Below are 26,846 nucleotides of genomic sequence, written 5' to 3' on the forward strand. Positions count from 1 at the left end.
GGGGAGACAGAATAAGGAGGACCATCCTAACACTGGGGTGCAAGTCCTTTGTTGTACAAAAGCATGTGAATTACTAAGTGGTTGAAATATAAATAAGGGGCACAATATGCTGAGGGACTGCAGAATATCATTCTTCATGTCCCCTGACTGAAGTCAAAGGCCACCTTCGTCTCCTCTGAGAGAGAGGCTGCAGAGGTCGAACACAAAGGAAAACAAGCAGCTGCGATATGTTTACAGCAGCAACCCTGAGGGAAGAAGAGGACCCAACTACCATATCACATATATTTATTTTCAACTAAATGATTCTGAGAGGACGAGACGGCCTGCTGTATGCTTGTGTTGTTTCCTCGCAGGCAAACTATGAAAAGCAGAAATATATCTGCACAAATGCACATATGAGGACATTCAAAACAGTGAGAATTGCTTATACAACAGTTTTAGGATAATTTTAAACATTTAGTACTTTAACAAGACTGTAAGCCAAAGTGTAACAGCACTCAGAGGCTCCCTAGCCTCAGCTGCCTCCAGGCTTGGCCACTACCTTGAGGTTTTGAGCTGCAGCTGGCAGAGCTAGCATTTCAAACTGATAAGGCTCCAGACTTTCTCAGTCCCCTGGTTCAATATACGATGGGAGAGATTCTGGAGGAGTGAAGTCCTACACCTCAAATGACCCCTCAGTGGCGAAAGGCAGTGTGTGAGTGTGAAAATTATACTGAATAGGTAGGGTAAGGTACTGAGAATCTCTGGTGCAGTTCTCATCACAGAGATACACCCCATTTCCCCTCATATTTTTAAATCCACTGTGAGCCAAGACAGCCAGAAAACTTCTTGTTTCAATACTCTTTAAGGCTTAAGAAAAAGAAAAAAAAAATGCACATTTAACCTGTAACAATAGCCTTATAGTCAACTTATGTTTTCAAAAATCAAAAGCACATGTGCAGTGTCACCAATTCATTCAACTGACAGTTTAAAAAAAATGTTTGTCCTGTTTTACACATGCAGGTAAATCCAGCTGTCAAGTCCAATCAACAACAAACTAAAACACTAAGTTGCTAAGGTGACTGTACAACCGCACAACATATGTATGTACAACACAAATAAAAACAAGGGAAAGCTGGGAAATGCTTGTTAAATGCTCCAAAAACACATGTGTGGATCATTCTGGTACATACAGGTTTTGGAGCAACATATACTGCCATCCAGACAACATCTTTTTCAGGGATGTTGCTGCTTATTTCAGCGAGGCCAAAACACATTCTGCAACCAGTTACAGCGGCGTGGCTTCATGAAAAAAAGAGTTCAGGTACTAGACTGGCCTTCCTGCAGTCCAGACCTGTCTACCATTGAAAATGTGCGGTGCATTACGAATGCGATAACAGAGACCCTGGACTATTGAGCACTTGTATATCAAGCAAGAATGAGGAGGAATTTTAATTAGAAAACTTCAACAATTAGTGTCCTCAGTTCCTCAGAGTGTTGTTAAAAGAAAAGGTGATGTATCACAGTGGTAAACATGACCCTGTCCCCGTTTTTTTTGGAACATGCAGCATGCATCAGATTCAGAATAAGTTAACCTGTTTGAATATTAAATATCTTGTCTTTGTTCTGTATTAGATTGAGCAGAGGTTAAAAAGTTTTAGAAAGTCACTGCATTCTGTTTTATTCAGGTTTTACATGTCACAAGTTTTCACAACAGTTTCTGAAAGTTCTACTTTACGAATAGAGATGCTGTAGAGTAGTTCCCAGGAAACTCAATTTGACAGCAAAGTGCAACTACGAGCGTCAGAAGAGAAACTTGTCTTTGAACGAGTGTGACTCTGTGTGGTCCTGGTTAGCTGCACGAACCTGGCTACTCCACAGCCAGACACAGAAAGCTTCATAACAGTTTGATATGCTGATATGTGTGCTGTTTAAAGTTAGGTCCTTTCCCTCACCCGCACTGCGGTGCCAGAGATCAAGTGATGCCGTCAACTAGCTAATGACATGACTGCCGCGGGCGACGGCCGGCAGCTTGATTTATACATGGGGACAGAGATGAATGATTCATAGGCTAAGAGAGGGATACCAGGACACGTGGCGGCTATATGCCCCTCTCGCTTGCTCTTATTCGCAGATGCACACCTCTTCATAAATCCCCTGGAGCACTTTCTTATGTCTCATAAGCTTAGCATTACACAACTGACCAGTCCTGTTACCACTGTTCTTGCCGTATCGCTCTGTTTTTCTCCCCCTCCTATTGTCTCTACATTTTTTTTTTTTATAACTCTTCTTAGCACTGTCCCTCTTTCCCTCTAGTGTTCAGTGACTCCCTGACCATTTCTTCTTCCCTTCCCATTATAATGCAAAGCTAATCCTAAATATGGAACCCACTGTTGTAGGCTAAAATGAATGGCCCAATCATTCTCTATCAATTAGTCCATCCATCATTGCTGATTGGAGGGGGAGCAGGAGGAGGGGGGGGGGGGGGTTCATGGTGACTGTTCTCCATGGTGGCAGGAGGGAGCCAGAGATGGCATTAGAGAGGGCTTTCACACTGAAATGTAATTTTCATCACTATTCGGGTACCGCGAACTGCAGTCCACACGATGCTAATTTCAGTGGATGCCCTCTAGATTACGTCATCTCTGTAATAAGTGGGTGAAATGATCTGACAGGGTTGTTTTTAATGTAATGACTGATGTTTCCACTGAGATGTCACTGTGCTTGACATGATTGTATATATAGAAGGGATGTCAGAATATATCGAATATCGCAATAAAATATGTCTCAGTATGATACCAGACTGTGACAATATCTATCATTATATTACATGGTTAACTATTTTATTATTTTTATTTCATTCTATATAAAGACTGTTACGGACTACTGCATTGTTTTTGTTTTGCTATTGTACACTGATTCAATCATTCAATGGCAAAGACAATTCATGCCAATTTTTTGCACATGTTTAGGTCATGGCTGGCTACTTTTATTTTATTTTATTAAAGACAGAAAGCAAAAGCACTTCAAGTTTTTTTTAAAAATTGCGAGAAATTATATCATGGACTTTACAAAGTAGTCGATTACATTTGTTGCATTTGTTGAATAAGGAAACTTAAAAAGAGAAAAAAAAAATGAAAATAGGAAAAAAAAAAAACATGCTTTTTGTACCTCATTAATGATTCATCGATTAATCAGTTGTTGGCGTTTTCAACTATTGGAAAATGCACAAAGATTGCAACTCTAATCATGCTGTTATTGTACCGTTTGTTTTTAGTAACATTACATCCCTAATATATTGTCAGAGCAAACCTTCCATTAAAAATAATTAAATGCAAGTGATTAGATACAGATATTATAGATCATACTCTTCCTGTAAAATACAGAAAACACGTTGTTGATACACTCCTTGTCAATGGGGTTAAGTGGAGCGCTGTGGTTCCCTTGCTTATTATGCAGTGAGTACACTGGGTTACACTTTTAATAAAAGCAAAGCAACACTTGGGTGGTCGCGTACAGTACAATGTTAATGCACAAACTCACTTAGAAGTGCATTATACTTGGGATGTGTAGCGTAAAGTTGTTTTATAATTTGACTAAGTAAGTGCAATTTACAAAATGACTTCTCTGCTTAGGCCAATTCAAATAAGCTTTTTTTTTTAAAGTTTAATTATTTAAATGAATATCACTGGCTCAAGCCTGTGCAAGAGGGCACTCCCTTATTTGGACGGTGCTATGAAAAGCAAGGACCAAGAGTACAAAATAGAAAGCCAGGTGCTTACTGGGATGACGGGTATATATACTTAGACGAAGACGAAGAAAGAGAAAACAAATGTCTTTATGCTGCGAGCTTGCCTCGTAAATAGTTCTTAACTGCAGGGCTTATCCCAGAGAGGAGGACAGACATGCATTTATATCAGCGCTGTCTCAAACACACTTTTAAAAAAAGCACGTGGAACATTATAGCACAAATACAAGGTGGACCTAGATCAGAGTGTAACTAACTGCCCACTAAATATGAGGAGATAAGTAAATCCCGAGGGTACGGTGCTGACTGAGGAATCCTTGCATTCAATTTATCATTTTACATTATTTAGGCTACTCCACGGGGAAATACACTATCTCTGTCATAAGTTATGCTAATGGCTGTTACTACCATCTGTGAACCGAGGACCATCAGTCAAGCATAGTGTGCAATTTATGAGTTATGAGAATAATACGTCATCTTTGAGTGATTAATCATATAGGGGAGTTCTCTGGCTTCCAGGGTGCGAGTGAGATGCTTTGCGACAGGGACACGAGGACATCCAGCTCAAAGCGTCACACAACACCGTTCTGTATCTCGACCTATACCCCTCCCCCCCTGCACAGGTCCCCTCCAATCTGCTCAATAAACAAGCCTCGGGCAGGACCCAGACAGAGGATAATGGTTCACCTGGAGGTGACAGGAAAAGAAAACAGAGCTCTTTGCATAACGAATGGAGATAGAGATAAGCACAGTGAAGCACTTAGGAATCTTGATAAAGGATTATCCAAACATGTCCGAAACTGGATACATTTTCTTTTCTTAAGCATGTTGGAGCAGTCTGTTGCAAGAGCCAGTCCTGCAGTTACTGGGCAGTAGGGCTGTAAATCTTGTGCATTTTCCTTAACAAACAGTTGGAACACATTAACAATTGATAATTGAGTAATTATTAATAACTAAGATACAAAACACATTGCTTTTTCTCAGTTTAAAGCTACTAAGGGGAGTTTTTAACTGGTCATGAAACTGTTTCAATTTAATTCTGATGCCTCTTTATGACCTACAAGGACCAAACAAGGCCATTCACTATAAAACTGACTATTTTTTATATAGTTATTCTTTATATCGGCCACTGGGTCGGATTTTCCCTGAAATCAGATGAAACGCGCATGTGTTTACATTTTTCCAAGCAAAGTTACCGTGAGCAGTACGTTAGCCAGTTAAAAAAGATTTTTAACTAAATAATTTTATTTTTGATATTATATTTTGTGGTTGTGGCAGAGGAAACACTACCACTTTTGTCAGCAGGGGGCTCCATGATAAACACTATAGTTCCTTGTAGTGACTTTAACATTTATTCAAATGATTCTAGCAACACATTAGTCCTTTGAAACATTAATTCATGAAGAACAAATAACTTAAATGAACATAATGATAAAACAATAAGGCTCTGGCCCAAATGGCTGTTCTTATTCGCCTTTCCTTATTCAACGAGGGGCTCCGCCAAACAAAACTATATCAAAAAGGCCATAATTACCATTATTTCTAGACTAACAAGGCAGACAAAACTAAATCATGAGAAAATCATACATTGGCAGGGTTTGTTTTTAATCATAGTTATATATAATTGTTAAAAATAGCAGTGAACGCTTATTGTTTCAGTGCACTGATAACATTTTTGACACAGAAATCCAGTATTGGTCAAGCTTTAATCACTGCTGCGTTGTTCTACTGAAATTGCAATCCTGTTGTTGTGCTTCTGTGGTCAGACAAATTTATTATAAGTTCTCACATTTCACCCAAAGGTCAGAGGCAGGACATATACTGCTTCTGTTAATTAGATTAGTAATTTACAGGCCTTTGTCTACAAACCATTTTCTCAGCAGAGCCAATGAGAACTGCCTTGTCATGTCATTGTGAGTCTACATCCGGTGACATCTCTAGCAGCAGAGGAGGAAGGCAAACAACCACATGAGCACCGCCACAGCCAAGCATAATCACAGCAAGCGTAATTAATCCCATATATTAGGATGTGTTGGTACTCGCCATGACTCACGCCACTGTTTAGGAAACTTACGAGGGAGGGGAGCCGGGGGCACGCAGCGCTGCAGCCTATGTTATGTAAGCAATGACAAAAGCTGGTGAGTTCAGTGAGCGTTAGCAGCCCGTGGCCAAATTAGCCCGAGTCAGGACGTACAAAACAACCATGCATGTGCCCCGCTGCTCGACTGGAGCCGAGAACGGAGGCCCAACCTGAGAAGAACGATTTGTTTGGGTGGTCTAGTTAAAGCCTACTGCTAAATGGGCAACGGTTCTGGTTAGAATGCTAATGAGCCAATTCCCCTCCTGGATGGAGACATCAAAGGCGAGAGGAGCTCCCTCTCTCTGGCTACACAGGGCTTCATGGTATCATTACATGGCTCAGTGTGCGCTCACATCCTTGTGTTTTTGTGTGTGTTTAAGAGCGTGTGTGTGTGTGTGTGTGTGAAAACGGGGTGGTGGGTGGAGGGGGGGGTAAAGGAGAGATAGACAACATGATGTTTACATTAGGTCTGTTCTTTTGGGACTGTGCCAGCATCCAGCCATGCTGTGACACACATCACACGAGCAACCTGGTACCATTCATAATTACCCTCTATTCACAGAGGCCTCGTTTAGCGTGCCATTATCAGAGATCATTGTTATTTCCCTCTATGTACGTATGGAATCCCAGTGAGACCAACATGTCTACCGTAGATAACAGTGCTATTTTGGTTAACCCCATTGTGTACATAATAGGGAAGACACACAACCCAGAGGGAATTCCCATCAGTGATTTCTAAGGATTTAATAGAGCATCAGGGCATAAGAATCTTTTCTCGAGTTTTTTTGTCTCCATAACTAATGCTAGGGATATAATAATGTGGTTTTTGGGCGCAGGACAAATCTCACCCAGAGCTGTATTTTCACTTATTCACACTGCTCTGGCTGCAAGCCAAGAAAACAGCACAAGGCTTAGCTGTGGCCAACATATTAAACTTGAATTAAAGGAGAAATCTGTAATATATTTACTGTAATAAATCATTTAATTACCACAATATGTCATCAGAGATCAAGGAAACACGTTAAGTTGAAAAACTCGCTCCTGTGTCCCCACCTTCGCCACAGGTTCGCAGAATGAGTTAGTGTCAGTTTATGAGTCATTAGAAATGATTAATGATCTTTTAGAAGGAGTATATGTTTATAACAGTTAAATTGTGTGTTTTCAGAGCAGTGGACTTTTGTTTTCAGGATAACCGGCTTAGCTTTTAGCAGTTGAATTAGTTATGTACAGTATGGTAGGGGTGAGACAAAAAGAAAACAATCCTCTTATTCTTTTTTTAATGACTTCTGAATTAATTGTTTATACATAAATAACTTGCCCTTAGTCTGTTAGCTCGATGCTAAACATAATGGGAATTTCCTCTTAATGTGCTAACAGAAGTTAACGTCATGATTACTGCAATATTATTTGAACTGATCCATGTCTACTTCACATGCAACGAACTAATGATAATGAACTAATGGCTGCTAACTCAGTCTGCTACTCTGCCTTCAAAACTCACAGCAACAGCAACCTCAAAAGATTAAAACTTAAACTCAAAATTTCATATGTGAAGGATGTTAATTTAAAGGCTCACATCTGTGCTGTGTACATTTTCAGTGGCTCTACTCATTTTGGTCTAATTCATTTTTTTATGGTACCACCTTGATGAGCAGGAACAACTTTTTTTTTAACCACTTTTATATGTAGTACAGAAATGATGCACTCAACTGACAGACGTAATGAGCTTTTGTGAACATGACTCATAATATCATCTGAAGAGGAGGGGATGGGGGAAACGACTCGCTTCAACCGTAGATCGTACATTAAATACTCAGTTTTGCATGTGCAATTGCTATATCTTGCTCCTTTAATGATATGACACAGAGAGGTGAAACTTTTCTCTTAAAAGATACCTACACATATAGTGGAGGAGCAAAAATTCCTAAAGAATAAAGCCGGGAGAACTTCTAAAAGTGTGTAGGTGGTAAACTAACTTTTCATACGTAAAGTAAAAACTTCGTGTCCGGTTTTCACACACTGGCGAGATGGCTCACCTCCAGAGCAGCGAGAACTAAACATGGCTCAGGTGCATGAGGCCAGCATGATGGATCATCCTGTTGTGAAGCCGCCCCTCCGCAGAGCCCCGAGAAGACAGCTGGGAGATAAGGCCGGCCCTGTATGAGAGCACATCTCCTTTTCACATCGATCCTCACTGCCACCAAGGCAGGAGGTCTTCACATGCCAAATGATAGAAGTGGAAGGAGGGCCAGGGTGAGAACAGAGAGAGCAGTTTTGCAGGTTTAGCAGCCACCTTCTAGTGATAAAGACACTGGAAGATAAAACCCCTCCTGGCCTCGTGCAGATAAAAGACAAACGGTGTTGAGCTTTGTTTTGGAGGAAAAAAATAACATTTTCAGCTCTCTGGTAGATAATGGTAATCTCTCCCTGGTTATAATCATCTACTTGGCCGAAGCAACAAAAACAAGCTTCACAGGAATGCACACATGAGAAACAATAAAATAACACGGACCTGTTGTGGTCATTATTAACACGAGAAAGTGTGAGTCTTAGCGTTTTACAGTTAATTGACCTTGTATCTTGTGCCAGTAACTTGGCAGGAATAGCATCGCTGGAAGTCAATTAAGAATGAAAGGAGGCTTTGCTCTCAAAAAACGGCACTAGCTACAATTAGAATTCCTCTGGAGTTAATAAGCACAGCTGCAGGTCACAATCAACTGAAATGTTTTCTCGCCAAGTATGACATTAATCGACACATAAGATCTCATGTTTCAGCATTGACAGCCGCACATTCGACTTCATATTTCACTGCTGCCGTGTTGAAACCGAGCGATCTGTAATACCTTAACGCCTATTATTAGCTGAAGAAGACCCTGGATCAATCAACAAGACTGCGTGTTCTGAGACTCGGAGAACTGTGAAAAGGTGATTTGCCACAAAATAACAATAATGAAAACATAATGGCAAAGAAAATTGCTTCTATTGTTTCTCTGTACGTGGCAAATGAATACTGAGAGCCGACTGCAGCACAGAAAGACACCAATCAGGGAGACGGTATACCCTGCTTTACGAGGCTCGGTGCGCTTACGGAGACGCGTGTTCGTGACCTCTGATCTCAATCACAGAAGTTCTTCAGATGGTTGTGCGTTGAGGGCCTCTCCATGTCACCAACACAGATTGGGATGCTGAACCGCGACGCAACAACGGCTGGAAAGTTTGCAATCTTAACCATGTATTAGACGAGATGAGGGCCACTCCAGGCCGTATGATTAGGTGTGAATAAGATTTTCAACAGCTCTGCGTGCGCCCTAATGGACACCGTGCACACTGAGCAGTTAACTATGCTGCAGCTTTGATGTTGCTTTGTGCACATCCCTCGTCTCCGATGACTCATATCTCATGCCAGGTGTTCAAATCCTAATGAATAAATAAATAAACACAGAAAGAAGTGCTATCCTGCAAAGTTTGTAATTCTGCCCTAAAATGCTGCCTTTTTGTTAAATCAATGTCTAAAACTACTCTATAGAAGGACTAAGTAATTTGGAGGAAATGTCTGACAGGTAACAATATACAGTAGAATATTTAAACACTGCAATGCATTTTTAAATAATGCTTAATGATAACCAGTGATATAAATCCTAAAAAGGACATCTGACATTCAAGGATCCTTAGACAACCTCTCCACAAAAAGAGACTGATGTAAAAACGCTTTTTATTGGCACTGAAAATGTTTAGTATTAGATGTTTTTTAAGGCTTGATTTTGAATTTATCCAAAAATATTCAGTTTAATTCTAAAAACTGCCATGTAACTTGTATCTGAGCCAAACCTGGCTACTTCTAATCTAGGATTTCAAAGGTGCATTGTTTTTTTTCCTGAACCTTTGTACATAATATTTCTTTTCCAACTTTTTCCAAATGCATTGTTTTATACATTTAAATTCCTAAGTTTACAGGTCATACATAGCAAATATAAACATCCGGCCCCTTGGCACTTTACCTTTTTTCAAATCTGGCTCTTCTAAATAAAAAAAGTAGCTGAATAATTGTGATCTATTGCATGTCTGCACATCCTGAGAGAAGCATCCCTTCAGTGGCTCTCACTGAGGTTTATTCCATTTTTTAGGGGGAGTTCTTCCTTATCCAAATCAAGGGTTTAAAGAAAAGTGTACAGTGTGCCCCCCCGAGACAAATTGTGATTTGTGATACCGCTACATTTAAATAAAATTTGACTTGACTGGATGTATAGATTATATCAGATAAATGAGAGATACAGTATCAGATGGATAAGAAGCACATAATGCATAATGTCCTTGTTGGGATCACTACTGTATTTACAACTGAAGGCTGTCAGAACACAGTGACACAATGAAAGTGACAACCAACACAGATGGATAAACAGATACAGGCTGAAGCAGTGACCTTATTTCACTGTCATACAATTCCAACGTATCATCAAAAATTCCCCTTCGGACTAAAAATTAACATTCCAGATCTGACTGGGTGCTTTTTACCCGAACCTCATCGTGCTGTGGCCAAGAATGATTATTTCAATCATGTCACAATAAAAGTCAAATTTCAGAAAAGACGAACAGCACGATCGGGCTGCAGCATTCTCCTGGAGTTCCCTACCCATTATTCCCACACCACGCTCGGCTGCCTCAGATTTCCTCCGCTGCTTTGATGATAATGTTCTTCGGCAGGCCACTAAAGTAATGGCCGTTTCTCGGTGTGGCGCGGCGCAAGGTTTCTCCGCACTGTGCTCTAATGTTTTGGCCTTGCATTCAGCCGCATTTAACACAGACGCTCGGAACGAAACAGACACCAAAGTCTGCCACGAATCCACAGTGGAATACAGAGGTGTCAATATTCTGGATCTGACGAGAGCAACTTTAATTGCTTTAATACCATAGCAGCAAACAACAAGATGATATAATGAAAAACAAAGGTGTTCACTTACCTCCTCCTCCTCCCAGAAGAGTGGAGTTTGCTGAAAAGAGAGGAAAAAACAATGAGTCAGTAAGCTTCAAATATGGATCATTCACTAGAGTCAGCAATATTTTGACATTAAAGTTTGGATTATTCAACTGCTCTGCAAGAATAATTTTACACCTATTTGACTATCTAAACTCATTAAAATAATCTAATCAACAAAACTACAAATTAAAAATTTCACTGAGATTGACAACAGCTCAGAATAATTCATGAAAACATTCAGTTTATTTTCACAGCCCTCAAAAGAAAACCAGTTGGCAAGAAGAGCCAAGGAGAGCCTGAAATTGGCTTGAATGATTATGTGGTTATTTTACTTCTTCTTTTTTTTTTTTTTTGGTCTCGCTTTCTCAGTATAACCCGTAATCACACATTTCAATAGCTGGCAATACAAGATTTTGAATTTTAATGGCAGCTTCAAACAACACCAACAGTCATCCAAAGGTAACAAGAATGTCATCCAATAGTCTCCAATAGACACAAAGTGATCACTGTGTGTAGCAGTGTCTTTCTTTGAACATTAAATTAGCGAGTTGGCAACAAACATGTGAGTCAGGCAGAAGCTAATTTCGATATACACTTCTTGGCAGATTTCTTCCTTGGCAGCATGACAGAGGTTATGCTCAATAAAACATGTGGTTCATTAAAAGCAATTAACAGTGGCCTGGAGTTTCAGACAATTGTAACGGGGAAATACAGGTTTTCACCGTGGATTTGTGGGTCGTTTCTTAATGGAGCACAAATCGTTGGACATGTTGAGAGGAGCTCTTCAGTGCAGGAACTGTGATTTTAAAACATGTTCTCACGCCTCGTTTTCACTGCATGGTACAGCGCAGCTTGAACCAACTCTTTTTTTTTTCAATTTCAATGATTATTCTCTCTGATCAATCAGTGGCCTGCAGCGTATTCACTCCCACTTTCAGTATGTGCTCAGCTTGCTTGGAACTTTGACCAAAGTGATACCAAAAAACAAAAAGTACCAGTTTCGGGTAACGTGATAAATATCAGTGCTGACAATTTGATATACTCTCAATACTCATTTTTTGCAGCATCCGTACTCTGGAACCAGCTGCACTCTCTCAGTCTTTCTTCTCCCTGACAGCGAGCTGACACACACAAACCTTTCCGTTATCATGACAACACTTGTTACCGATTTGCTGACGTATATATGCATACCATGTGCGATTGTTGTACCCAGTCAAAGCATGGATTCCCCCTCAAGAACAAGCTGCAGCTAAAAATCCTTGTCCAAGATCATTTGTACACGAGTACTTTAGACAGACACCGAACAACGTGGTATTTTCTAAGCTCTGCAAATTGGACATAGCTGAATGTTATCTCAGCGGTGGGCTGCAACTGCTCTGCAAGAACACTTGAAGTGAAAGCACCAGAGCACTTTGTAAGATCAGCAGCAACAGCACCGTCCTGTTTACTTCTTCTCCCCACCCAGACATGATACATTAGGATTATCAACACACTGAGTGTCTTTCTAGTTTCTACATATTTCCTCATCACCCAATGTTGAATATAATTTCTTCACCATTGCTGTTAACGCCACGTGTCATTTAATGTTAGTATTTGGCCATTTTATATTTTTAGTTTACTTTATCAGCCATGTATGACTGAGAAAATGGGTAAAACTAATGTTAAAGACTGTTGTTACAGTCTGTAAAGCCTTTCGGTTATTTTCCTTGCCCCACACTGATGCAAAAATACATCAATCTTAACTCCATATTACTCCAGTGAGGAAATAAATCTGTGTCATATTTAATCAGTTTAAGTTTGAAGTCAAGCACTTGAAAATACAGATTCTCCAGTCCAAGGAAAAGGGTTGGTACAGCGATTAAATTCATTTATGTGTCACAGCAATGCTTTTGAATTTGAGGTCCAGTATTTTTCTGATCAGTCATCTGACAAATAGGTTATTTTAAATGGAGTGAAAATTATTTTAATGTGTTTAATGTGTTTCTTTCTCAGAATGATGATTGAATAAAATACTAAACCTACCACAGAGAGTTCTTCGCTGGTTATGAAGCAGTCTCAATTTAATATTGATGACTCTATATGACCCAAATAAGGAAACAAGACCATTTGGGAGAAGACTGGTTCCTTGTAGTACCTTTGATGAGACAAGTTTTTGATATTTATTTGGGGAAAATTAATAGTTTTATTAGGTAGTATCAAAAGGAAATCATTAGAAAAGAAAGTTACCAGGTACTAGCCACAACTTAAGCCAATGGAAAACCAAAAAAGAGCGAGTTAGGTCAAACTGTGCCGTACCATGTGGTAAAAATGAGGCGTGCAGAGTGCTGTCAGAGCAAAGCTTAAGCTCACTGTCATTCTGACGTCAGCTTTAAGACAGATCGAGAAACACTCGCAGTATGACCGAGCCCCTCGTTGTTCATGTGAATCTCCAACCTGAACCGTTAGTGGTTCAACAGAAGGTAACGTCAGAATGCTATCTAAGTGGAGAGTGTATCATTAAAAATGAACTCATTTTCATTTTGCTGTCAGTTAGAGACATCCGTTGCACATGAGAGGAGAAAGATTAGAGAGGATTTAAAGTACATCTGTTAATTTGGGTGTTACTGAAAGAAGGTAGCCTATGCGTTTGAAGTGCAGTTCATACAGCGGGCATTGGAAAAATCATACACTGCAACATGCCTTTAATGATCTTCAGCTCCAGCTACAGCAGTGGCTATCATTAGCAGTGAACACTACCCCATTAAAAGCTTATTATTTCTCAAAAACGTTTTGGTGCACAAGCAACAGATAATGAACATGTGGTGTCGGGAAGAGCTCTCCAATCATAGCCCGGTCCTGTGGCTGTTATTATTTTTTCCCTGATTATGTGTAAGGGGACTTCTGGAGTTCACTCAGTTTCCACACCTTTCTGTGGCACCATTATGGCTGCGCATTGTTCTCATTGAGCACCGCACATACGAGTGGGCACAGGGACAAAGAAAGCTCTCCCACTGCAGAATTTGTCTCATCAAAGAGCTTTTGTTACGTGTGTATGTGTGTGTGTGTGTGTGTGTGTGTGTGTGTGTGTGTGTGTGTGTGTGTGTGTGTGTGTGCATACTGTATGAGCATAACATACACACACAAGAAACAACAACTCAAACAGGGATGTACTGACAATCCACTGTCATGTTTACAATAGCACCTCTCCAGGTTTTTCTGTGATGAAAAAGATGCTTGTGCTCTCCCAGCCTTTGTTTAGCTCTGGAATCTGTCAGCTATCAACAGCAAGCACACAACTCAAATGTGCATTTCCAGAACAGAAACTTTCCCGTCCATATTTCAGAAGCATGTAAAACTGTGGTTTATTTTTAAAGCCTTTATTTCTAGACATAAGAAGTGAGAAATGGTCCCGGTTAAGAACTGGTTCCAAATTGTCCAATCAGTCGTAATTGAATGCCTCCGGGCTTATCATTCTTCCCTCCTTTTAACAATGCTGGCGTTCTTGATTTGTTTTTCCTGACAGTTCAAAACAATGATATCAAACTCATGCATCCACACTGCTGGAAACTTGCAAAAAGAGGGAGTCATGGAGGAGAGGAAGAAACGGTCCAAAGCTTGGCTTCATTTCACAGAGAAAGATGACAACAATTCCAGCTGGATTTGACACTCTGAGCTGGAGTAACACAGCTTCTCAAGTGAGCAGCACTTCCATTCAGGAGTCTAAGAAAATACTGCTAAACCTGAATATCACGATGTATTGTGTTTTGTGATACTGTACCGATTCTCAAAACACCAGTGTGATATCATGATATATGCAGTGGTTCATCTTGTGTTGTGTCTGTTAGATAGCTGAGTTGTTATCTATCTTTACTGTTCTGATTGCATAACATTTTCAAATCAGATTTCATGCATATGGTGTGTTTTTATACTATGGCAGTTTTCCTAAAATTAGACTTTACACGACAGTATCACAATGCATTAGAATATATATAATAATATGCCAGATTTTTGCCTTAAGTCTGCTACGAGGGTAAATATCCTATGTTATAAATGTTCTGGTAACATTAGCGCCATGCAAGAAGGTTTAACTATTTTTTTTTCTAAAAAGCATGATGAAAAATTCTGCAAAAAATGTTTTCTCATTTCATTTGTTTTAGATGCTGACAGGCAGACCGCTGCAGCATTACAGTGGAGCTTCTGCACACCTGGGTCACATGCATGCTTTTTTTCTACAGTTTTCTACAAATTTATTTATTCAAGCATTGTTATATTTAAGTAAAAAAAAGAAAAAAATAACCAATGCCATGTATGTAGGACCTCCAGCTGTAGCTAATTTGCAGTCTTGTCCCTGATTAGGCTTCTAAGGGATAAAAATCTCTAATACAACCACAGAAATTAACAAAAAAACAGAAACAGACAGTCAGTCACTACAAACATTAATTAAAACAACAATGGCTAAAGACAGAAAACCACTAAACAGTGGTTCTACACTGTGTTCAGACTCAGAGATAATAAAGCTGTTGTGTTGACAATGAAAACCTGTGAACGCTTACTTTTTTCCCCACACACAGAAGATTGATCAGGAATCAATAAAGAATGGGACCAATAAGCAGAATCAATAATGGCATTGGTATGAATAAAATCTTAACACTTCTCATCCTCGTTTTCTTACTAGAGATACCTTTGACTTTAGGGTAAATGCTCAGAAACATGCAGCAAAAGAAATGCCTGCAACTTTTCTTATCATGTAAATTTGTTCAGCTTGTTGTGGTTTATCTATTATCTGCACAATGAAAGTAATAGTTTCAGTGCCAGTTAAAAGCAAGCTAATAGTATGCTAGTTTTCAGAAAAGTCTATCATCATTGTCTAGTCTCCTGGGGAGTCTTCCTATTCCTGAGCTATTAAAACACTGGGGTTTAATTACCTGACATTATGGAAATGCATACCTGAGGGGGGTGCTTCATTTACTCCACACCTAATCAGAGATTGGAGATGTGGTTGCTAATCAGTCTGACACAACTCTCCTCTGGGTGGTTGTGTGTGTGTGTGTGTGTGTGTGTGTGTGTGTGTGTGTGTGTGTGTGTGTGTGTGTGTGTGTGTGTGTGTGTGAGGTGGGGTAGTGGTAGTAGTGAACAGGGGTAGTCTGGGGGTTGAGACATTCGATGCTTTCTAACCACATGTGACTCGGTGGGATCACGGCAATAGCCCACTGGGAGACGAAGAGCGTTCGACAACCATCTCATCTCTGCAGCGGGTTTGATAAATATGGAAGTGGGGAGGGGTAAAAATGCTGCTTTATGCCTTTTCATTTTCCCTCTTCCCTGCATCCTCTCCTTTTAATGATCAAAATGTCATGAAGCATGTTTTGGCAGTTTATCTTAAAGCACACTGTGCTGCTTGTGCACACAAAATATCCGTAACCTACAGAGTCAGTGAGCTCAGCCCACAGCGATACATATCAAGGGAGACATTAAAAATCCCAAAATGGATGGGGACTTGCTTTAACAATCCGTCTCGGAGCATGAGACAAATAAGAAACAGCTGGTAGAGACGCTAACCTACAGCAGAGACGCCCTCCCTACACTCTTGGCACCAAAGTCTGTGAGCTTGTCCCTTATTCAGTATGACTTGCCTGAGAAGTGCTTCAATTATCCTGAGTGAAAATCAAAGCAGAAATCCATATTTGGCCACATCCACCCCATAATGCATATTTTATAGTGTGTGTATTAATTATAAACTAGCTCTCCTTGCTGTTTGTGCCTGCCCTCGGCTCGGTCTGGCTATCTTGTGGTGGATCAACACATTTCTGCCTTCAGGGAAGCAGTGGGAGAGCCAACAATTAGTATTATCAGAAGACCATTATCTGTTTCTTCTACAGTGGCTGAGCGCGTACATGTGGAGTTGTCTCTTTGAATGCATGTTTAATGGGTTTTTGACTTTGCCATCCTTTTTAGCATCCGCTGGCGTGTGCCCTCTAGAGAATATCGTAGATCAATTTTTCCTCAAGGGCAGAGCGGACCACATCTCCATCTCTGAAGCAACTACAAGGATCCCATCACATTAGACAAACTACCGCAGTGATCTTTGAGCTTTAATGATTCAAAAAACCACCTGAATGTTTCTTGTAGCAGTAAAGATAAGCCTTGAAGGTCTGCAATGACCCAGTTAACGAGAGGAAAGAGTGAAGCCAAAGGAGTAGGCTCGGACTTGGAGTTCGTCAGGAGGGCTGCTGAGAGTCATCCCGGTGGTAACCACAACATGGGTCATAAATCTCAGTGGAAGCGCTCCCCAGACTGCCTGGAGATGGCAGGTCATTAGGAACTTCTGGTCCACGGCGTTAGGCCGGCCCATCAAACACATGCCTGAACTGTCACCGTGGGAGCACCCACTTCCTGTCTGCCCTTTGAACTCCTAACCCCCACAGCAACCTCATTTATCCCTCAACCAATGACAATGCGGTGGGGCAGCCGCTGTTTATTTTCGCAGCAAGGAAATATTGATAACAGAAGCCAAGCCGGAGCGTGTGACAGGCACGGTTTATGGATCGTGGCACTGCGTCAAGAAGCAGACAAAAACAGAGAGAAAAAGAAATGTTGAAACTACCCCCTTGTCTCACTGTGTCCACATATTTGCAGAGCATTTATAAAAATGTCTCGTGTGCTCTTCGGTGTGTGTGAGTCCTGTGTGCATGCAGAGGGCAGCGAGGCGTGGATCTGGGCTGCATGTGTGGCGTGTCGTCAGCAGAGCCCTAGATCATGCCGTTAAATGGGAAGTGCTAGCGCATAACCACAAAACCTCAAGGCAGTAAACAGATCCACTGTCTACCTTCCGGTCTCTGCCACCTTAACTGAACCCTTTAAATATGCTCCGTCAAATACACACTTGCCTTATCCTCAGCAGCCCCTTGCACACTTCTCAATAAGCTCAGAGGTTAATAGTGTACTCTGCTGTGACTCTGGTATAAAAGGTGGGGTACAGAAACTAATAAAAAAAAAAGTTTTATGGTTCAGGTTACCTGCTGTGTTGCAAATAGATTGGCTGCTGAATCAAAAAAATAATATCTTGGCGCTATTTTTCAACCGTGCCGCCACTGCAATATAATGCTACCATCCTATCAGCGTCTGCAAATCTTACTGGCATTATAGAAGGATTTTCAGTAAATATATCTGAGTCAAATTAACTGCGATAGGGACGCTCTTTGCTATGTTCTATAACTGTACACTGCTTCCTATCAGCAGATTTCAATATCACTCCCTGCTGCTTTTGAAGCGTGTCTTACCTGTCCACAAGAGAGGAATTCTGATTTTAGCAAACGTGATTCCAAACACACAAACTGTCCCAGATAAAAGCACAAACTAGGTCAATAGAGCTGCTCTTTGTAACCGCGAGTCACATCACTTTCTTCTCCATTCTTCTGCTTTAATTAGAAATCATATTCACAGCTAATTTGACAGGCACAAATTAGCATCCACTACACAATGAACTGCAAATGGATGGCCTACAATGATGAAAAAAATAGATCAGAGAAACAAAAAGCCGATCATTTGTAGACTCGGCTGACACTTAGATGGTCATTAAATGTTCCTCCTCATAGTGTTCTGATGTCTCACATGTCAGCTCAGACACTGCCGATGTTCAAAGAGTCAGCGGAGTGAAGGACTTTGGCAAATTCTTTTTGAGAGGAATAATGTGCTGCTCCACACGCAGACACTTTTCCACTCCACCAATCTTCCTAACAGGCATTGCTACTGGGCCTGTACACACAAACACACAATCGCATGCACAAGCACACACGTGCATGTGCGTGCACTACTAGGATTTAATATCTGGAGCAACCCATACCCATGTCGGTGGAGCTCTGTGTTGAATTGAGGCAATTCGAACCTTTAATGACGTGGGCCCTTTTTTCTTTTAGTAGCTGCCGAAATTCGCACAAATAGAAATAAAACTTAAACGAGCCAACAGTTGTGGGATGAGAGAGCAGAGGCAACAGTGGTATTTCTTATTTGTGGCACATTAAAAATGCATGCTACACCACACATGCTGCCTCGCCTGATAATACTGGTTGGCATTTTTGTTCTTTATAGCTTCTAGTGGTCCCTGAGGAGCCTGACTGAGCCAGACAAACTTGTGGCAGAGGTGGCAGGATCCCAGCAGCACGTTCACACGGACACACAGACACACACACACACACACACACACACAAAGCCTAAAGCCTGGCTCATGCTTCATGTGGAATAAAATGCAGGGGACTCAAAATGATGCAACTGTGACTGAAACAAGTAACCAAGCTTCTACTCCACACAAGAGTGTGCAATATGGACAAATTAATACCAACATCAACACCTATCAGAGCATTATCTCAAGAAATGTCAAAATATTGACTGAAATATTAACCACATACTTTTGATAAGACTGATTGGTGAGGGAAACTGTGAGAGCAATAACATACACAAGAAAAACACTGATGTGAAGCTGCCCACATGAATCTAGACTAGGGCTGTCAAATGTATGGCCCACCAGCCAGAACCAGCACACCAAAGGGTCCAATCCGGCCCACTGGATGACTTTGCAAAGAGTAAAAACTTACTAATTCCAGACTTGAATACAGTTGTCTAAAAAACAATATTTATTTCAGTCATATCAGGGCTCAAGAATAAGCACTGCCCACTTACCAGCAGGAGAAGTAAATTGCCACGTCGGTCTAGTAAATTTAGCAACTTACTTGCCTGACTGGGGAAATGGTAAATAAGATTTAGACTATTATGATACTGTTACTTTTTTGATAATCATTAAAGCAAATTTTCATGCAAAATGGTAGAAAATTCTGTTTTTTGCCTCTCAAAGATGGAGATGCCCTGTTTTTCTTTGTTTATTATCATATGAAACTGAATAACTTTGGGTTTTAGACTGAAAAAATTAGATATTTAAAGACATCACCTGGGACTATTTTCTGCTATTTTATAGACATTGCAGGCCTGAATTAAACAAGTCAATTAACATTAGTCATTGTTGTTATTTCATAACAGCTAATTAATAACACAAATTGTATAGGGGCAAGTAAAAATTTACTTTGATCAAATAGATTTCTGATCCACTGGCCTCACTGGTCAAGTGAAAATAAAAACATTAACCTGAATCCTACATATATGAAGACCTGTCAATCAGCAGCTTTGGAATAAAATAACCTGTATTAGACTTCTATCTTAAAACAATAGTGGTGGAGCCCTTTTGCAAAAGCACTGCCAAAATCTTGAATTTGTGAATGCTTTGTAAAGGAGGCAATAACCTTCTTCCTCATTAGCTTCCACTTTAGTTGGTGTTGTGTGGTGCCACAATTACTACAAAGTAGAGGGAATGCCTGGAAAAAAACACTGTTCTAGATAAGACGTCCTCTGGCTCTAACCCAAACTGTAAATATCAGACGTAAACTGCTGCAGTAAAAATGGCTCCTCAGGACTTACATTACTCCTGTTAATTTGCACCATTTTAATTCCAGTATTCCTGACATTTCCACTAAATACAATGAAGAAACTGGTACCCTGTTTCATCGTATGTGGGAGTTTCAAACACTTCAGAGTTCTTGAGCTGATTTATAAATTGACAGAAAGTGTTATTCCCGTCGAAGCTAAAATATGTTTATTGCACGTGTACCCTGAAGATTTTTCTGTAAATGTAAGAAAACGCAAACTAATTAACTTCTGTCTGATACAAGCCAAATGGCTAATTGCTTTAAAATGGAAGGATATTCAGAGACCTAATTCTCGTCAATGGATTAAAGAGAGTCCTTGAAGTGTGGCATTAGAAAAACTGACTTGATAATAAGAGGTAAACTTTTACTTTTAGATCAGATGTGGACACCAACCGGACTGTGTAATGATTTTTTTTTTAAAATGAATAAATTTTAACATTTACAATTTGTAAAATAATTTACTTGTGTATAAGATTCATTGATTATCATTCATTGATTATGAACATTTTCAGATTGTACTTGTACTTCAAATCAGCAAAAAAAAAAGGAACCAGTTTGGAGGTGTTGTTTTCAGCCAACTTGAAATCAAACTGGGCTGTATGTGTCTAGATCAAGGGTGCCAAACTCATCTTACTTCACGGTCCAAAGTGTGAAAGCATAAATATGAAAGTCTACTCAAAACAAACAGAGTTTGGCACAGGTAAAAGGGCAGGTTTGTAGCCAAAAAAGAAGTGCTTCAGTTGGTCTTAGTAAGTGCAGTGTGCAGGGTGGGTAGGAAACTTACATGTGATTGGTTTGTGTTTGCATAGTTTTGTTTAATTGCACTTTCACTCTGTGAAAACTCCTTGTTATGAAACGCTTGAAAGTCGTGCCCGCCTCTGCCGTGACACACAAACCTTTTCATGAGAAATTCAATTTAAAACAGCCAGCCTTATATCCCCTGTCCTCCACGTCAGCTTACAGTATGTTACAGGGTTTTTTTCTGCTTTGTAAAATTTTAAGAGGACCTTGTTGCAGACCTTGTTTGCCATTCATTGGGTTGTTATATTAAATTGATTTGGTGCAGGTAACATAAAGCCAGTCTCATTTCTCATGTGTATTGATACTGTGTCAGTGTTCAGCACAAACAAAATTTCCATTAGGTAGGATGATGGGCTGAACTTTCTGCCACACTGTATTTTCAGCTCAAGATATTAAAAGCACATCTGGCTCAAAAACATGCAGTCTATAGCTGTGTGATTCTGTGGTTACCTTCATTGCTGCATAGATTGGTTACCATACCAACCTCAGCAATATGGATTTGATGTTGCGTGAAGCTGCAGCGCCACCACCTTTGGAAGAGACTTGCTCATGTGTCAAAAACCAAGGCTTAACTTTTCAAAATCACTGGAGTAACTATGACGTTGCGTCTTTTTTGGGTTGGATTTTACTCTGAAAGACTCATTACGATATCAGGCGACCGTAGGTAGCTTCTTAAACCGATTCATATTCTTTACAGTACTTGTCACATACCACAGATGGTGGAAATTATGTTGTTTTTGCACCTTCTTTTTAGAACTACACCAGTAGTGTTATGATGTCTGAATGTATCAATGTGACAACACGCTGGTGTCACAGTGATTAATCCCTTTCCTCCGCAGGCTTGTCACCTTCATAACAAAGCAACAATACCAGATGCCAAAGCCAGCCCACACGTCTATTGTTATAATTACCTGACCTTCAAATCCACATTAATGAGCCCAGGATGATCCCATTCTCTTTCATCATTTGGCTTCCGAGCCCTCCTTTTATCTAACAAGGTCACCCTTCACAACACTGCTTCTCCCTGAAATACACATCCCCCTCATAAATATACATCTACCTGCATCTGCTCAACCCCCAATCCTGAGAAGGGAGCTTGGAGAAATTACAAGAAAATAAAGCTGTAGGTGGGCTCTGCAAAGCGCAAGTTTGTATTTCTTCTGAAGTTGACACCAAGGGAAAGTCAATGCCACCAAAGTTAGACACAGAAAACAACTTCCCAACATCTGAAGTGTTATTTAATAATTGTTATGAACGCTAAAGACGCAGCCTATTAACATGAATGAGAAAGACTCGCTGCGAGGGCTCTGACGGCATGATGCAGGGGGGGCAGTGGAGAGATCAGGGTTCATTAGATGAAGTTGTTTCTATCTCTTCCCACTATTTTAATCACAGCTGCACTCTGGTTGTCACAACAAGAGAAAAAAAAAGTCTGCGGTTTGTGAGAAACCACAAGCACAATCCAAGAAAAACAACATCTTCTATTATTCATTTTTTCTATTATATTTCAGCCACATTTTACAGCAGGACTATAGCTGAATTTAGAACATTTCGGAGAAGGTGAAACTGAGTTCCACATGATAATAGTAACAATAATAACAACAATAAGAAGAAGAAGAAGAAAAAAAAAAACAGAAGAAGACATCTTTAACTTAACAACTAAAGCTGGAATGATACATTTATCTACCAATTCAATATCACGATACTTGGATGCAAATTTGATATTTACTGTGATTTTTAAATATTGCAATTTGATATTATGATTTACTACAACTTTTGTTTGCTTTTTAATAACAGACTATGGGGAAAAATTTTGCCATACACTTCTAGGAAGTGTGTATTATGATTCATATTTGCAAAAACAACGCACATGTCAGTCAGTTGTTCTGGGTCTTATTTCAGCAGCATCATTGCTATACTAAATATAAAAGTGGTGAATAAAATACTTTTTTTTAAAGTAAACTTACATTTACCTGTTCCTGCTTAGAAAGTTGGTGCCATAACAAAATAATAAACACAGTAAGATGAAATACACGCCAATATGAACAGAGCACCTGAAGCCTGCACGCAGCACAGCTGTGAGCCTTTAACTTGACATCCTTCACATTTAAAACTGAACTTGAAAACCGTCTTTTCAAAACCCTGTACTTGACTTCAGATGAAAGTGGTGAATAAAATGTAAAATGGAATAAAATATATATACTTTTTGAAGTACAAAGGGCTACATTTAGCACATTAATGGTAATTCCCATTATGTCTTAGCTTCGAGCTAATGGACTAAGCAGTAGTTATCTATTTATCTATATATATATATATATATATATATATATATATATATATATATAAAATTGATTCATCAATATTTTTTTTATTCCATAACAAAAACAGGCATAACTCACCAGCAGACGCACACACCAAAAAATAATTCAGCAGTGAATCTTAATGTTTCCCACCCCAATTACCAACTAATATTAAATAATGTCTACTAAATACACAAATTAAACAAGTTAATGACACACAGCATGTTATATTTTAATGTATGTCTTGACATCTCCACGCACCTCATTGCTCACAGGCCTCCGGCGACCCTGCAGAACACCAACAATACATGAGACATTTCTGTGACTAATGCACGCTTTAAAAAAAAAATCCATTAAAAAATGAAGCCAGGCTATATCAACATTAAACTGTGTTCACCGGACAAAATGTAGTTTTAATAAGCAAAGTGTTATATAACCCAGCAAGATATTTCAACTGATATTCGCCAGCCCTGTGCGTGTGTGTGCCAACTTTGAAGAGGCACTATCATTTTCTAGTTGAGATGAAATAGGTTATCTGCAAACTTCACAGGGCCCAGTGTCACTGCGGAGCTCTGGCAGGATTTGGGCCAGCAGCTGCATATTATGGATTTATCCAGTCACATTTCTGGATTTATCGGCCTCGCATTAATGTAGCCTCTTCCTTACTGGTGATCAGGCCTGCTGGTATGGTAAAGACCCGCATGGCTCCTCAGGGCCTTCACAGTCCACTACCCCCAGCTAGGTACCCGCTGGGCGGCCAGACAGTTCCCCTCACTATATCCAAAATAACATGGCTGGGATTTCTCCAGACGGAAGAGCCAGGGCAGCATTAAATTGGAGATCCTCAGCAAGTGAAGTGTGGTTTCTGAATCGACTTCCTTACATATCACTGCTTTCTCTTTGCAGAAAATAGAAGCGTGAAACTGAGGGCCTTGCCCTTGATAGCCAGGCCAAGGTATATACAGTCAGAGTTAGACTCTATACCGCTTAAGTGCAGAACATTGCATTACGGAGGAGTGCATTGTCTTTTTTAACACTAAATGTATTTTAACTTCTCTTACTTCCTTAGTAAAATGCACTTAACCGGCACTTAAGAGAATCCATTCCCACCAGCGTCTATTTGATCACAGCGGTGTAATTGTTGAGGTGATGTGTGAAGAGAGCCCTGGCTCCAGCAGAACTCGCTTCATGTCACAGAGACTCATCTCCCTAGAGCGCCAACAGCAATCAGGCTTGTTAAAGTCCAGAAGAGACGCGCCATATTATTTACGTTGCCATGGTGAAAGAACATTTCCAAGGAGGCATCTCTTTTTCTGCTTATTGAGCGTGGAGGCTAAAACGGATTGTGTGTTGATTCAAAGAGGCAGTTAATCGGCGAGGTGAAAATCGTTACTTTCTTTTTGTAAATCATAGCAATATAAATGGTCTCAATCACAGGAGACTGATTTAATACAGTATATACATTTACGCTAACATTTTCTTGAGCAGACAACTGTTAATCGATAAATAAAAAAAAAATAATCGACTGATTATCAGCTGTGAAAAAAGTAGTTAGTTGCAACTGCTATAATTGAAATGTTGATTAAAAGACATTGTCACTGGTAAATACGTAAATAAATATGTTTTTTTTTTTTTTTTGCTCCAAATGCATGACTGCAATGCATCGTTGCTGGCTCTCTCTCTCAGCCCTCCATGTTCGCATCAATTTCTTTAGACGCTATGATGGAGGCGGGAACATGTTGAACTGCTAATGAAACACAGCTCAAGTGGACTGTTTCCCTCCAGGTGTTCCTGAGATGTCACGATCACAAGAACTGGACAGTTGAGGTCACAGTGAAATTGAACTTTGACCTTCAACATGTAATCATTGAGTCTGGGCGGTCATTTGTGCCGAGCGATTCCCTCAAGGCATTTTTAATATATAGAGTTGACAAAGGACAGATGGACAGACGGCCCAAAAAAATAATACCTCCGGCCATGACTGTTGCAGGCGTGGGGCGCAGAAATATCAGACATTCCTTTTGCTTAACTACACAGAAACTGAAGCTCCTAAATCAAGTGCAACAGAGTCTAAATGGAGACACGTCAGTTCGGTCTACTGAAGTACATGATGAAAGCTCTCACAAAGATAAGCCAGTCCTTCTTGGATGAGAGACGATCTCATAAATAATCATACCTGTATTAACATTAATAGCGACAGTTGTAATGGTTTGATCATAATGGGAAGTATTTACTTTGAGACAGTTATTTATTCCCCATACTTTGTAATGGAAATAAAGCAGTTTTGCACCTCAAAGACAATGTCTTCCATTGTGCCAGCTCAGCTCACAGTTGTACCAATCACACGCCACAGTTTTAGGCAACAGAAACAGTGCAGTCTTACAGTACAAACAGGCTTTTGAATGCAAGTCAGAGCTGTTAGGGTTATTACTTTCCTGCCCTACCGTCATTGTAGCTCAAAAAAGAAGGGACTGGACTGACAACTGTGCATTGATATCACACTCTGTTATCTCCCTGTTAGATATAGCAGCTTGTAAGTACTACAACACTAACAGCAAAAGAGGGGTTTCACATACATAAATACCTCACAGCTCCCGCCTTTTGAACAACAGAAATGTCATGGTCTGCAACAATAATAGCGTAATATTGTTTTGAGCTCCTTCCTTTTGTAGCACCTATGGATCACACCATGTTCACTTCAGTGCATCTTCAAATAAGCATCTGTTTTGTTTTTTTTTACTCCACAAACACATTCACACAGAATCCCACAGGATAATTTCCCGCTCACTGGTATCTGCAGCCTTTTGTTACAACAAAACAAAAAGACAACCTGTTTCAATTGCTTTTTCAAGGGGGTTTCAAACAGGCGTCCTATGAAATAGTAAAACACACTGCTGACACTATGAGAATTATACAATCAGACAGGCAGAGTGTTTTCCTCTTGGCAGTGTCACCAAATAAATCTGAATAAAACAGTGAATTGGCAAGATGAAGAGAAAAGAAGAATTAAAAGCTTCATCTTTTTTTTTCCCACCATCTTTCCCTGTTGTGAGCACTGTAGTTCTTTGTGCTCAGCTCGGGTAATCATTTGTTTACGTCAGCTGAAGCGATACAATCCATCAGTCGGCTCAAATCAAGTTTACAGCCCCATACCTCTCGCTGGGCTGAAAACATCCTGCCCAGCTGACGCTCATCCTGTTGTAGAAACTCTCTTTGCCTCATCATCTAGTCTGAAGTCCTTCTTTGACTACCCTTTAATGATATTTAAACAGAGGACACGGTTTGGCTTAATAGAACCTCTCTAACTCATCAGAGGATATTAGCCACATAATAATGCAAAGTCTCCCGTTATCCACTGAAATCATCCACTGAAAGTACTCATCAGACTCTAAGAAACTATAGGCGTGACAAGGAACTTGTTAACTACACATCATTTTCACTGGATAAAGTCAGTTAGCCTACCATGACCCTTTTATACACATATTGCATCTTGCTTCAGAACATCAGCTTG

General features: G+C 40.0%; 1 protein-coding gene across 1 annotated transcript in view; it reads right to left on the reverse strand.

Annotated features, from left to right (window-relative positions):
• The window catches only part of macrod2 (mono-ADP ribosylhydrolase 2), a 551,038-nt gene that overhangs the window by 386,305 nt on the left and 137,887 nt on the right, over positions 1-26,846 (reverse strand). Inside the window, exon 4 of the mRNA XM_084735639.1 lies at positions 10,766-10,795. Within this exon, the coding sequence (XP_084591765.1) occupies positions 10,766-10,795 (30 nt within the window). The remainder of the gene's footprint in view (positions 1-10,765; positions 10,796-26,846) is intronic.

Source organism: Lutjanus erythropterus, chromosome 14, assembly GCF_056507025.1.
Source record: "Lutjanus erythropterus isolate fLutEry1 chromosome 14, fLutEry1.hap2, whole genome shotgun sequence".
Lineage (NCBI taxonomy): Eukaryota > Metazoa > Chordata > Actinopteri > Lutjaniformes > Lutjanidae > Lutjanus > Lutjanus erythropterus.